The following is a 14,720-nucleotide window of genomic DNA, read 5'->3' on the forward strand; positions in this document are numbered from 1 at the left end:
CTTTAAAGCCTTCCTACCTGTTAGAATATTCATGACTGGGAGAGACGTGGTAATAAGGTCAGCCAATGGGAGCTTAAACAGATCTGAGCCTGTGCTGAGAATTGAAACTAACTGTTCTCTCCTGCTTGTGTTCTGCTTGCAACTTCTACCATGTTGAAAGAATCTACTATTGGTATAGTTATTAGTTCATCTGTTATTAGTTATATCAAGAAGTTAATGAATCTAGCTGAATTAGTTATCTGGATTTGATTTTTCTGCAACAAACTCTGACATTACCTTACTGACAGCATTCCGGGCCAATGAGATCAGTTGGCGCACCCGCAGGATATTGTCCAAAACAGTTGCATTGTGGCTTCTTCTGTTTTCCAGGCTGGTCAGCTTTCCCAGGAGGACTGGGAGGGTGCTTTCAAGACTCGAGACTGGACAGCCGAAATTTTTTTGAGAGGAAACCCAGACACCAACCCAATGGAAACATAAACAAGTCACAGAGGAAACATGTTACACATGCTGGATTACAATTTAGTTCCAAAAAGGAGTTTCAAATCTTCTATTTCAAAATTGCCTTCAATGTCATTATGAGCTCTGATAATTTTAGTGTTTGTTTTAGATGACATTTCAGGGAAAGACAGAAGAAAGCAAATGTAGAAGAGGAGACAGAATTACACAGAATCTGCTGGGTTTTTTTGTTGTTAAAATAAGACTGAAGAAAACCAGAAAGTTAAAAAAAAAAGGTATCTTTTTTTCTTTCAGCATTCTGTCTCAAAAACACAATGACCCTGACTGATATTTTGTATCTTACATTATTTATATCCTGCCTTTATTACTTTTTAACTAAAGGCACTGAACATAGCTACCGTATTTTTCAGATTATAAGACGCACATTAGCTTTAGAGGAGGAAAACAAGAAAAAAAAATCTGCTTCTGCCTTCCAGCATCCATCCAGGATTTATCTCGCTAGTGTCCTTGCAGCAAACAGCCTGGTCAGCTTCAGGACATTATCACAGGCCCAGCACGTGGCTCGTCAGGGCTCCGTTCCATTGCGCCCACCGCTGATCAACTGAGCTGAGCTGCTGCTGCCGCCACCGAACCCTAGAGCCTTCGCTGCTGAGCAGCTGATTGGAGGTTGGATTGGGCTCCCGGAATGCCACCGATCAGCTGTTCTAGGCGATGGGGTGCCTATCACCACCGCTGATGCCGCTATTTACCGCTGCCTAAGAATAGCTGATTGGCGGTATTCCGGGAGCCCGATCCAACTGCCAATCAGCTGCTTGGCAGCGAAGGTTTCAGAGTTCCCTGGTGGTGGGAACCCCCCCCCCTCCCACCTGTAATATTTGCTCTATAAGACACACAGACATTTCCACCCACTTTTTGGGGGGAGAAGTGCATCTTATAGTGCGAAAAATATGGTAATACTTTTTCTTCACAACAGTTTTTATGCCTAAGGAAGGACTAGAATTAAGTCTCCTGGTGATTGACCCAAAGTCACCCAGCCTTGTGCTTTAACCTAGACCAAACTGGTTTTCGAAAAACATTAAACAACATTTCCTCAAAAGGCATTTATATCCAAATCCTCTTCCAAAGTATTTTTAATAGAAAAGAGAACCCATACCCACAAATGAATCTCGCTAACAGGCAGAATCACTTTATCCAAAGAAACAGAAAGACTGAAGGAATGGGAATTACGCACCAGTATTCTTGACATCACGGGTAGCTTGATTTAAATCTTCACTTCTTAGATCTCCATACTGTTTTTTCCATTCGTCCACGTTTTTCTTCATGTCACTCAGTTTTCCTTCCACCGTGGCCACTGTCTCGTTGGCCTTTAAGGCTGCGTCTTTGGCCTTCTGGATTTTCTCTGATGCATCATCTTGCAAACAAAAAGAGACAGGGTGCAAAATTAAAAAAGCTAAAAACAGAAAAACCAAGCTCCCAGAATTTAGATGAAAGAAGTGGGCAGAGTCAAGAGTGGCCCAAAAATCGCAACAGTTCAGATTCATTTTAACTCAGGAAGAACAAATGCAAAAATCAAGTAGCGTAAAAACGTGATTCGGAGAAAACCGTTAGCCGAGTGAAACTCATTGCATTTCATGCATTAATGTTGTATGATCAGATCACCAGCAAAGTGATGGGGAAAATCTATTATTTAGTTACTCATTTTAATGTATTTATGAAATCTAAATGCAGCCCATCTCACTATCAAGCGACTCTGGGTGGCTTATAGTACCATAAGTAACAAGATAGACAATGAAAAAGTTAAAAATATTATTACAGGTAGTCCTTGATGTACAACCTCTCATTTAGTGACTGTTTAAAGTTACAACGGTCCTGAAAAAACCAATATGACTGTGTCAGGCCAGCAGCCATCTTTTCTTTTGGATCTTTGGCCTGCCACACTTTCTATGATTCTACTATGCATTTTCTATTGTGGGAAAATTGGGGAGGGGGGGGGATTGTATGGACTTAGATGCTATGTAGCCATAACAAAATTCTTTCTAGAAGCCCAAGGTCATCCTTTGTCTTTGCATCTCAGCACCTGACCGGAACTGGATGGGTGGAAGCTGCCAGTGTAGTAGTGAAAGATTGGATCATGTGATGGACTTGTGGGTGTGGGGGCAGGATCTTGAACTTTCAACTGGGTGGGGAAAACTGGGAAGGTTTCAGATTCAGGTTTCCCCAGATGTGCCAACATGTCTCTCTTAATAAATTGGAACTTTAAGTAATATTTTGCCTTGGACTCTGATTTACTTTGGATGCGATTTGGAACCCTGACAGACTGTTTTTCACACTTATGACCATTGCATTATCCCCATGGCCAGATGATCAAAATTCAGACGCTTGGCAACTGACTCATATTTATGACCGTGGCAGTGCCCTGGGGTCATGTGATCCCCTTTTGCCACCTTCTGACAAGCAAAGTCAATGTCAAACAACTGCAGGGATTCACTTAACAACAGGAACCCAAAATGTCGTTAAAGGGGGGGCAAAACTCAACGAATGTTTCTCAAAACCCAGTTGAGAAAGTTGCAAATGGTGATCCCCTGACTCTGGGATCCTGTGACCCTTGTAAATACAGGCCAGTTGCCAAGTGTCCAAATTTTCATCACACGACCATGGGGATGCCACAATGCTCATAAAAACTGCTCATAAGTCAAGGTTTTCAATGCCATTGTAACCTTGAATGGTCAATAAGCGAATGGTTGTAAGTCAAGGACTACCAGTATGGTTGTTTGGGAAATCTGTGAAGTCGTTATAAGCATTAGAGGCTTACCATGGACCATGCCCAACTTGTTCTTCGCGGAGTTCAGCTGGTTTAGAAGTTGCTCCTTCTTGGTTTGGGTGCCAGCCAATTTGTTTTTGGCTGCCTCTAATGCTCCCTTGACTTGGATTAAAATAAAATAAAAAAGTAACAAGAGTTATCAAAGTTCCAATCAGGATTTTGGGAAGTAACATTTCAATTAGCAACATTAAGAATACAGCCTGGAAATGAAAAATGTTTTACTTATGTTTTAATTGAAGGAGATAAGTGATAATACAATTATGTTGTTAAATAGATTAATAATGATACAATGAAAGACTGACATATATATGAATTGAATAATTTAGAATATTTTGTTTTAAAATGAAGGATAAGGATAATAATGAATCTATGTGTATTTGATATAGGATCGGTGATATTATGCGTAACTCTAAGTAGTATATACTATAAAGATATCTTGTTGTTGATAAATAATTTTAATAAGGAAGTAATGGAAGATTGGTACATATATGAAGTGAGTGTTTAGAATACTTCGTTGAAAAATGAAGGAATAACATTTTTGTTTGAATGTATGATGTACAAGGACAACAATGAACATAAGATACTCGGATGACTGGTGGGATTATGCATAATTGAAAGTAGTGATGTATAAACATAAACAGTTGGTAAATTCTCTTACACTGTAAAAATATTCAGAATGAGATAAGTGATTACATAAAGGTATATTGTTATTAAATAGACATTCAAGAATGCAAGGGAATTAGGTTTGTTGAAAAGAAAGAAATATTAATCGTAATTGAATATATGTTGTACAATGAAAGTGAGGTATCTAGTTATATTAGACGGAAAATCTGTGATTGTATAGTAACTGAAAATATGGATGCACAAACGTTTGTAACCAAATGACACACAGTATGCAATGGATGAGAATTTTTTTTATGTTGTCTTTTATGTTTAAAAATTATATATATATACATATATATATATATATATGTGTGTGTGTGTGTGTCTGTGTGTGTATATATATATATATGTGTGTGTGTGTGTGTATGTATGTATGTATGTATGTGTATGTATATATATATATATATATATATATATATATATATATATATATATATATATATATATATACACACATACATACAGAGAGAGGGAGGGAGGGAGGGAGGGAGGGAGGGAGGGAGGGAGAGAGAGAGAGAGAGAGAGAGAGAGAGAGAGAGACTGACACTAGTATAGGGAGCCGAAGGACAGAGAGTGGAAGTAGTGATCTTCCTCCCATATTTGGGCATACCGGGGGTTGTAAAAATCTAATAGATACCTTTCACCTGGCTTCGCTGATAACGGATAAGAGCCTGTGGCCTAATGGCTAAGATATCTGCCTAGTATGTAATATAGCCCAGGTTCAAATCCCAGTAAGGGTATGGCTAGCTGATGATAGATCTATACTAGTCTCCCTTTATTTATTTATCAGCACAAATATAACAAAATGTAACAAAAAGGCAACAGTAAAAATATTGGGTTTCTGCCTGGATGGTCTCTTGTGACGAGCCGAAGGACAGAGAGTGGAAGTAGATCTTCCTCCCATATTTGGGCATACCGGGGGTTGTAAAAATCATATATATATGTGTGTGTGTGTGTGTGTGTGTGTGTTTTATTTGTGCTGATAAATAAAAGGCAACAGTAAAAATATTGGGTTTCTGTCGTGATGGACTCTTGTGACGAGCCGAAGGACAGATGATGGAAGCGGTTGGCTTCCTCCCATAATTGGGGCTTACCAGGGGTTGTAAAAATCTAATATATATATATATATATATATATATATATATATATATATATATATATATATATATATATATATATATATATGTTATATTTATGCTGATAAATAAATAAAGGGAGACTAATATAGATCTATATATATATATAATTTTTTTTTCTGAACTTCCTGTTTGCCCATAGGGCCGGGTTTTTTTTTGTGCTCCAGAGGCTTCAGGGAAGCTCCTGAAGCCTCTGGTGGGCCGGGGTGGGTGGGGGCGGGGAGGCTCTTTTCCCCTTCCCCAGGCTCCTATAAAGCCTCTGGAGCTTGAGGAGGGCAAAAAATGGCTTTTAAAAAGGCTGATCTCAGCTGGCCAGAGCGCATGCACGCTGGCCAGCTGACAGAACAATGCCTCGCGTGCCCTGACAAATGGCTCCACGTGCCACCTGTGGCAAGTGTGCCATAGATTCACCATCCCGGATATATGGTCTTCTGCTTGAACAGGGAGTGGACTAGAACAGTGGCCCCCAACAGCATTATGGACTGGTTCCATAGACAAAAGGTATTTCCGTGGACCAGAAGGGGGTGTGATTTTGCATGCTGCCTGCATCCCACAGATGGGGCTTCACTTGTTTGTGTAGCCCAGCTGGTGGCATGCCGCAGTCCAGTGTCGGTCTACGGACTATGGGTGGGGGACTCCTGCACTAGAAGACCTCCAAGGTCTCTTCCAACTGTTATTCTGACCTCTGGTTTTATATTTATATTTATATTTATATTAAGAGATGCGGTGGTGCAGTGGTTAGAAGGCAGTTCTGCAGGCCACTTTTGCTGAACACCGGCTGCCAGCAGTTTGGCAGTTCGGGTCTCACCAGCTCAAGGTTGACTCAGCCACCCATCCTTCCAAGGTCGGTAAAATAAGAACCCAGATTGTTGGGGGCAATAGGCTGACTCTGTAAATAGCAATAGCACTTAGACTTATATACTGCTTCACAGTGCTTTACAGCCCTCTCTAAGCGGTTTATAGAGTCAGCCTGTTGCTCCCAACAATCTGGGTCCTCATTTTACCAACCTCAGAAGGATGGAAAGCTGAGTCAACCATAAGCCTGGTGAGATTTGAACTGCCAAATTGGAGGCAGCAGGCAGGCAGGCAGAAGTAGCTTGCAGTGCTGCACTCTAACCACTGTGCCACCAAGGTTCCGCTTAGAGAGGGTTGTAAACCACTTAGAGGGGACTGTAAAGCGGTATATAAGTCTAAGTGTTATTGCTATATCCTGCTTTTCCACTTCCTATAAAACTGTCCCAAATACCTAACCAACAGAGGTATAGCCAAAATGGCAGAACAAACACATAATCTATGGCTCAGGTCAGTTCTGGGCGGGCTGTAATCAGCCCGAACCAAACCTTCCCACCTCCATTGATCCATTAATAGCAATAGCAGTTAGACTTATATACCGCTTCATAGGGCTTTCAGCCCTCTCTAAGCGGTTTACAGAGTCAGCATATCGCCCCCACAGTCTGGGTCCTCATTTTACCCACCTCAGAAGGATGGAAGGCTGAGTCAACCCTGAGCCGGTGAGATTTGAACAGCCGAACTGCAGAACTGCAGTCAGCTGAAGTAGCCTGCAGTGCTGCATTTAACCACTGCGCCACCTCGGCTCATTAAGGACAATAAAGAGCCATTAAGAACATCAAAGCATCAGATGATAATGCTGCTTTTGATAAATGGGACTAAGAGGAAGGATCTAGATGAGAAGGAAAGTGTTGTGGCCCACCAGCAGACAGTGGAGCTGGTGGCAGATTCAGACAGTGAGGAGTTTGGGGAGGAACATGGGCCGGTCCTGGAGTCTGGGGCTCTGATGAGGGCTCTGTGCTGGAGGCAGAAGTGGGGCCAGGACCATCTGACAGTTATAAGCTGCCTTCAGAGTCGGACATCAGTGGGACAGAAGAACAGCTGGAGTCTGTTCCCGATGTGCGCATGCACACAGCTGCCAGGGGAAGGGAACAGCTAAGGGTCCACTCGGGAGTAAAGCCACAGGTGGACGGTGAATGGCCCCTCTCATAGGGAATAAAGAGGAGCAAAAGGGGAGGGGAGTTTGCAGGAGACCATTAAGTCCATTCCTTAGAGTGAAGATCTGTTCCTGACTTCTTGCCAAGTATTGTCTGCTACAGAGTGGCGTTTAGAAGATATCAGCCTGGCAGCTCTCCAAGCCTGATAAAGGTCTGTAGTTGTGAAATCTCTTGAAAGACTGTTGGCCGGGACTTTGTTGGACAGGATTTCACTTTAAACTATATAAAAGGGATTTTATTGGGACAAGGAGTCAGCTTTGTGCTTTTGGGAAGCCTAGGTCACAACAGAAAGTCTAATGGACCAGATTGGATGGAGAAGGTGCTGCTGGTTTCTTGCTCACCTCCGCTGAGCTTCCTTTGCTCTTCCTTCACAGCCTCTTCTAAAGCATTGCTGTCTTTCTTCATCTCTTTTGCTTTGTCTCCAAGTTTATGTTTGAGGACGTTCTGCAAATATAGAAGATAACTCGTCCCACCTCATCTGCATCCAAATTCACATGTCTTATACAAGAGTTCTAGCCTCCATTGGTTTGCCTTCTCTTTGGTGCCCACCAGAGGTTGTATTCAGCAGGTTCTGACCAGTTCTGGACAACCAGTAGTGGAACTTTTGAGTAGTTCAGACAACGGGTAAATACCACCTCTGAATGGCCCCGCCCCCATCTATTCCCTGCCTCCCGAGTCCCAGCTGATTGGGAGGGAATTGAGATTTAAAGTATCCTTCCCCTGGAGCGAGGAGGGAATGCAGATTTTGCAGTATCCTTCCCCTGGACTGGGGAAGGAATGGAGATTTACAGTATCCTTCCTTTGCCATGCCCACCAAGCCAAGCCATGGCCACAGAACTGGTAACATCCCACCACTGGGGCCCAATCTTCCTCCTCTGGTTCTCTACTGTTCCATGACTCCCTAGAACACAGGCAGCCCTTGACTTATGACCATAATTGAGCCCAAAATTTATGTTGTTAAGCAAGACCATTGTCAGGTGAGTTTTCCTCCCATTTCACAACTTTTCTTGCCTCAGTTGCTAATCGTTTAACCGCGGTTGTTACGTTAGTAACACGGTTGTTAAGTGAACCTGGCTTCCCCACTGACTTGGATTGTCAGGTCAACAAAGGTGATCACATGACCTCTGGACATTGCAACTGTCATAAATACGTGCCAGTTGCCAAGCATCCAAATTTGGATCACCTGAGGTTACATCGGTCGTTATGTGTGAAAAATAGTCATAGAACACATTTTTCAGTACCGTTGGAACACTAAACAAAACATTGCATGTCGAGTTAATTGCACATTAAATGGATTGCAGATAAGTCCTTGAGTTATGACCATTCATTTAGCAACCATTCAACGTTACTACAGAAAAAGTGTGACTTATGAGTTCACACACCTACATCATCACAGCACACTGGCATCATTTGCGACCTTCCCAGCTGGTTTCTGACAAACAAAATCAATGATGGAAGTTGGTTTCGCTTAATGACCATGCGATTTGCCTAACGGGCACGATTTGTTTAATGACCATGGCAAAAAGTTCATAAAATTGGGCACAGTCTCACCTAATGACCACATCACTTAATGGCAGAAGTTCCAGACCCAACTGTAGTCATACATCATGGATTGTATACTTCAAGTCTACAGAGATTCTCAGTCATCCAGGTCGTGGTTGCCCCAAAGGTGCTTTTTCAGGAGGCAACTGAACTTTCTTGGTTTTTCTTTGAAGATGTTTCGCTTCTCATCCAAGAAGCTTCTTCAGCTCTGACAGGATGGTGGGGAATGGAAGGATTTATATTCCTTGCAGACAGCTGGTTATTTGCATTCTTTTAGGGAGTTGTGAGGCCACTTGGAGGTTTGCCTGTGTCCTCAGGGTCACCTGAGTGGCACTAATGTTTCCTGTAGTCTGCAATTTTTTCCTCCGTTCATACTCCCACACCATTTGAAGGGTGTTCATCCCAAATTGCATAGCTAAAAGTCTATAGATCCTGAGGACACAGGTAAGCCTCCAAGTGGCCTCAACGACCCTCCAAAAGGATGCAAATGACCAGCTGTCTGTCAAGGAATATAAACCCTTCCATTCCTCACCACCCAGTCAGAGCTGAAGAAGCTACTTGGATGAGAAGCGGAAATGACTTCAAAGAAAAAAAACAAGAAAGTCCAGATGTCTCCTGAAAAAGCATTTTTGGGACAACTGTATGCTTCCCTAATCCATAATCAACAAGAGCTGGGTCTCCATCCTTGACAGGATATCTTTCTTCCAAATATTCTTCCCAATTTTGCTAGTGATCTTTAAGTGATTTAAGTCGGTACAATTGCAAGAGAGATGTGCAATTCACCAGACCGGGGAGATAACATTTACATGGACACGCTGATTGGCAACCTCTCCTGTGTCTTCAAGCCAAAACTGTCAATTCTTCTTCGTCAGATTGCTTTCCTTTGAATAAGCTGTGCGACTCTAACCATTTATCTGCCAAGGTGTCTGTAAGTCATCTAAGGAGGAAGCAGTCCTCTGCGAAAACCTCAGCTGTCTCACTAGAACAACAAAATGACTACCCTGGATAATAGAGGGAGATTGACTGCCAGGTCTTGGCAGGTGAGCTGGCGACAGCCCTCTTTCCAATAGAGATTGGACGACAAACATTCCCTACCTTCAAAGCTTCATCAGCAGCATGGATGGCTTTGCTGGCTGCCTCCTCCGCATTCTTCACCGCCTCAATGATGCTGGCATAGGCATTAGAAGCATTGATGGCTCTTTGAATAAAGCCATCCTGGTTTGTGCCATCGATAATGCTGTTTTGGAGAACAAAAAAAAAAGACTATTTTTTTAAATCAGAAGCCTCAACTAGGTTCCTGCTGCTAGCAGAAGGCCTGAAATTTCAATGGTGCTGTTAGTGTCAGGCCTGCAGTCATCTCTTCTTTTGGATCTTTGGCCTGCCACACACTCTATTATTCTGCTATACATTTTCTATTATGGGAAAATGGGGGTGGGGATTGTACGGAGTTAGATGCTATGGAGCCATAACAACATTCTTTCTAGAAAGCCAAGGTCATCCTTTGTCTTTGCACCTCTGCCCCTGACCGGAACTGGATGGGTGGAAGCTGCTAGTGTGGCAGTGGAAGATTGGACCATGTGATGGACTTGTGGGTGTGGGGGCAAGATCTTGAACTTTCAACTGGGTGGGGAAAACCGGGAAGCTTTCAGATTTGGGCTTTCCCAGATGTGCCAACATGGCTCTCTTAATAAATTGTAACTTTGAGCAATACTTTGCCTTGGACTCTGATTTACTTTTGGATGCTATTTGGAACCCTGACAGTTAGTTTTATCCTCTCACAATTTCAATATAGGTAGGCCTTGACTTACAACCTTTTGTTTAGTGACCATTTGAAGTTACGACGGCATTGAAAAAAGTGACTTGAGACCAGTTTTCACACTGACAACCTTTGCAGCATCCCCACGGTCACGTCATGAAAATTCAGATGCTTGGCAACTGACTCATATTTATGAGTTTTGGTCGTCACGATATGAAAAAGATGTTGAGACTCTAGAAAGAGTGCAGACAAGAGCAACAAAGATGATTAGGGGACTGGAGGCTAAAACATATGAAGAATGGCTGCTGGAATTGGGTATGCTGTCAGCAAGGTAAGAAGGCTTTAAAGTCACCCACTGTCTGATGATCCTGCTCTCTGCCATGGTGGGCCTCTGAAACTAAGTTATATGTCAGAGTTTAGATCCTCAAGAGAAGACCAGCTTGGCTTACAACTTGTGTACAATCTGGTCAGTCAAGGGCAGGATTGGTAATTACAGGTAGTCCCTGCTTAATGATAAAAAAAGATGTTGAGATTCTAGAAAGAGTGCAGAAAACAGCAACAGAGATGATTAGGGGACTGGAGGCAAAAACATAGGATGAACGGTTGCAGGAACTGGGTATGTCTAATTTAATGAAAAGAAGGACTAGGGGAGACATGATAGCAGTCTTCCAATATCTCAGGGGTTGCCATAAGAAGAAGGAGTTAAACTATTCTCCAAAGCACCTGAGGGTAGGACAAGAAGCAATGGGTGGAAATTGATCAAGGAGAAAAGCAACTTAGAACTGAGGAGAAATTTCCTGACAGTTAGAACAATTAATCAGTGGAACAACTTGCCTCCAGAAGTGGTGAATGCTCCAACACTGGAAGTTTTAAAGAATAGATTGGATGGCCATTTGTCTGAAATGGTATAGAGTCTCCTGGTTGAGCAGAGGTTTGGACTAGAAGACCTCCAAGGCCTATTTTTATTCCTATTCCATTCCATTCTATTCTACGGTTGTAGCATCCCAACATCACAGGATCCACTATTTGACAATCAAAATCATTGAGGGAAGGTTTATTCCCTTAACGACCGTGTGATTCGCTTAGCAATTAAAGTGATCTGCTTAACAACTGTGGCAAGATCGGTCGTAAGATGAGGCAAAATCCCCTTAACCAATGTCTCGTTTAGCAACAGAAAACCGGGGCTCAGTTGTGATCATAAGTCGAGGACTACCTGTAGAAGGTAGCTTGCAGAAGAGCCGGTCAATTTATGGAGGCTAGAAATCCAGTTTCAAGGACAGCTCTTTCCTAAGTTGTATCACCGATGATCTCTTCTTGTCTCCATGCCTTTGAAGGACTAACCAACCAGGACTAAGAAAGGATGGGGAAATGCGTGTGCGACCTCCCCTGTGCTTCCTCTGCCCACCCCACCCCCCATTTTGGGCCTAGCAGGCCTCCCTGAAGCCCCCCGCGTTCCCCTACACATGTATGCATGACCCCCGCCCCCTGCGCATGCATCCGTGTCTCCCGCGTGCACCCCGACCCTGCGCATACGTGGCAGAGTCCCAAAAATCAGCTGGCTGGCAGGAAGCGCCCGCGTGCATGCACGGTCGAGTTGAGCTGGGCGACGGCTCACATGCCCGCAGAGAGGACCATAGGTTTTCCATCATGGGGCTAGATTAGGACTTTAGAAAGGATAATAAAATATTGTAGTTTCAAAATAAAACCCAATAATAGATGATGTATTAAAAATTATTTAACTCTTTGGTGGTGGTGATCGTGTCCATGTGTGATGGAATGTAGTCTGGATTCCCATGAAGGAGGGAGCGGTCACTAAATGAATGGCTGTACATGAAGGACTACCTGTAATAATATCGTTACCTTTTTCATTGTCTGCCTTGTTATTTATGGTACTGTAAGCCACCCAGAGTGGCTTGATAGTGAGATGGTCTGCATTTAGATTTAATAAATAAATAAAAACAAGTAAATAAAAAATACAAAGTCTCCATTGTTCTGTGCCGTCGTAACTTTAAATGGTGACTAAATGAACTGTTGCAAGTTGATGACGATCTATAACCTGGAAGGAAGTGTTTTTACGCCTCAAGATAGGAAGCTTCAGTTGCATTTTCAACAGCTGGTTAGGAAATGAGAATAAACCCCGCAAATTGGAAGCAATTGTTACCTGGAGAGATTTCGTGCCAGTTCATCCAGCAGCTTTGCATGCTCTTCTGCCAACTCCACCTTCTGGATCTTGTTGCTCGCCAAGGTGTACTCCTTCGCCTTCTCGGATAGAGGGTATCTGGCTCCATCTAGCTGAGCTAGTAACTTCTCGGATTCCTGAAACACAATAGAAGCATTGGCCCCCAATTCAGAAGACCTGCCTGAAGTTGAAGTCCACATATCTTACAGATGCTAAGATTGGGGCACACTGGCTCAGATTATTATTGTGGGCAGGCCTCAGGTGTTTGGATAGTCTTCATAGCTCCAATTCTTTGGAAATTCTTCAGTCAGAAAGAGAAGTTGTTGAAGGAGAAATGCCTGTAGTCATAACCTAACAGGTTCCTATTCCGGTGTTTCTCAGCTACTTGGACTTCACCTCCCAGAATTCATCAGGCAGCCATTCTGCCTGAGGAATTCTGGGAGTTGCGGTCCACACATCTTAAAGTTATCAAGGCTGAGAAATACTGATCTGCCCCAAGTGGTATTCTGAAATATTACCTCAGGATCAAAAAAGTCAACACGTCTCCTCTTCCTCCCTAACTTTAAAAGCTTTTTCCTTGTGTAGTTTTCATGAAACTGTTACAGGTAGTCCTCGACTTACGATCATAATTGAGCTCAACATTTATGCTGTTAAGTGAGACATGTGTTAAGTGAGTTTTGCCCCATTTTACAGCCTTTCTAGCCACTATTGTTAAATGAATCGTTATTAAGTGAGTAACACGGTTGTTAAGTGAATCTGGCTTCCCTATTGACTTTGCTTGTCAGCAGGTCGCAAAAGCTGTTCCCCTGACACCAAGACACTGCAATCGTCATAAATATGAATCAGTTGCCAAGCATCCAAATTTTGATCCCCCTGACCACGGGGATTAACAGATTTTAACAGATTAACAGAGTTGGAAGGGACCTTGTAGGTCATTTAGTCCAACCCCTTGCCCAAGCAGGAGATCCTACACCATTTCTGACAAATGGCAGTCCAGTCTCTTCTTGAAAGCCTCCAGTGATGAAGCTCCCGCAGTGTCTGAAGGCAACTTCTCTTCCATTGGTTGATTTGGTCTCACTGCCAGGAAATTTGGATGTTGCAACGGTAGTGTGAAAAATGGTGAAAAGTCACTTTTTCGGTGCCGTTGTAACTTTGAACAGGCACTAAACAAACTACTGGAAATAGAGGACTAATGGTATTGTGAAGATCACATCCTTTTGCTAGTTCTCACATCCCCACCTTCCACTGCAGGTGTCAGGGTTCCAAATAGCATCCAAATTAAATCAGAGTCCAAGGCAAAGTATTCCTCAAAGTTCCAATTTATTAAGAGAGCCATGTTGGCACATCTGGGAAAACCCGAGTCTGAAAGCTTCCTGGTTTTCCCCACCCAGTTGAAAGTTCAAGATCCTGCCCCCACACCCACAAGTCCATCACATGTTCCAATCTTTCACTCCCACCCTGGCAGCTTCCACCTATCCAGTTCCGGCCAGGTGCAGAGGTGCAAAGACAAAGGATGACCTTGGCTTTCTAGAAAGAATTTTGTTATGGCTACATAGCATCTAATTCCTACAATCCCCCCTCCCATTTTCCCATAATAGAAAATGCATAGCAGAATAATAGAAAGTGTGGCAGGCCAAAGACCCAAAAGAAAAGACGGCTGCAGGCCTGACAGCCGGTTCCTAGAGCCACACGTACCATTTATCTTCCCCAGAGGAGCACAAGGTTTACATCACTTACCTCTTTTGCATTTATAACCATCTGCAGAAATTCAGAGATCTTCCCCAAGGATTCTTTAGCCATCCTCAAAGTAGTCTGGATTGTGTCATACTGTTTCTCTATTTCCTTGCTCCTTTGCTGATGGACATAAGAGAAAATTAAATGCTAACGCATAATGTGCAAAGCCCATGACACTCAACTCATCATCCATATATACACCCCAAGTTTCTGTTTGTTACAATATGTGTTTTTGTTATTTTAGTTCTTTTTCCACTTTTTTTTTAAAAAAAATATCTGTATTCACTGTGGAAGGATTCCCCTATTGTTCTGATACAGATGGTCTTCGGCTTATAACCATTCATTTAGGGACCATTCGAAGTTACAAATGGCACTGAGAAAAGTGACTTCTGACCCTTTTTCACATTTATGACCACTGCAGCATCCC

The 14,720-nt window shown here is 42.8% G+C and overlaps 1 protein-coding gene across 2 annotated transcripts in view; it reads right to left on the reverse strand.

Moving 5' to 3' along the window:
* The window catches only part of LAMA5 (laminin subunit alpha 5), a 227,629-nt gene that overhangs the window by 29,911 nt on the left and 182,998 nt on the right, over positions 1–14,720 (reverse strand). For both annotated transcript variants that reach the window (XM_032217941.1, XM_032217940.1), the window contains exons 54-60: positions 14,297–14,413; positions 12,542–12,696; positions 9,720–9,861; positions 7,424–7,526; positions 3,269–3,379; positions 1,688–1,867; positions 277–419 (exon numbers count right to left, since the gene is read on the reverse strand). In XM_032217941.1, the coding sequence (XP_032073832.1) occupies positions 277–419; positions 1,688–1,867; positions 3,269–3,379; positions 7,424–7,526; positions 9,720–9,861; positions 12,542–12,696; positions 14,297–14,413 (951 nt within the window). The remainder of the gene's footprint in view (positions 1–276; positions 420–1,687; positions 1,868–3,268; positions 3,380–7,423; positions 7,527–9,719; positions 9,862–12,541; positions 12,697–14,296; positions 14,414–14,720) is intronic.

This window comes from Thamnophis elegans, chromosome 5 (genome assembly GCF_009769535.1).
Source record: "Thamnophis elegans isolate rThaEle1 chromosome 5, rThaEle1.pri, whole genome shotgun sequence".
Taxonomy (NCBI): domain Eukaryota; kingdom Metazoa; phylum Chordata; class Lepidosauria; order Squamata; family Colubridae; genus Thamnophis; species Thamnophis elegans.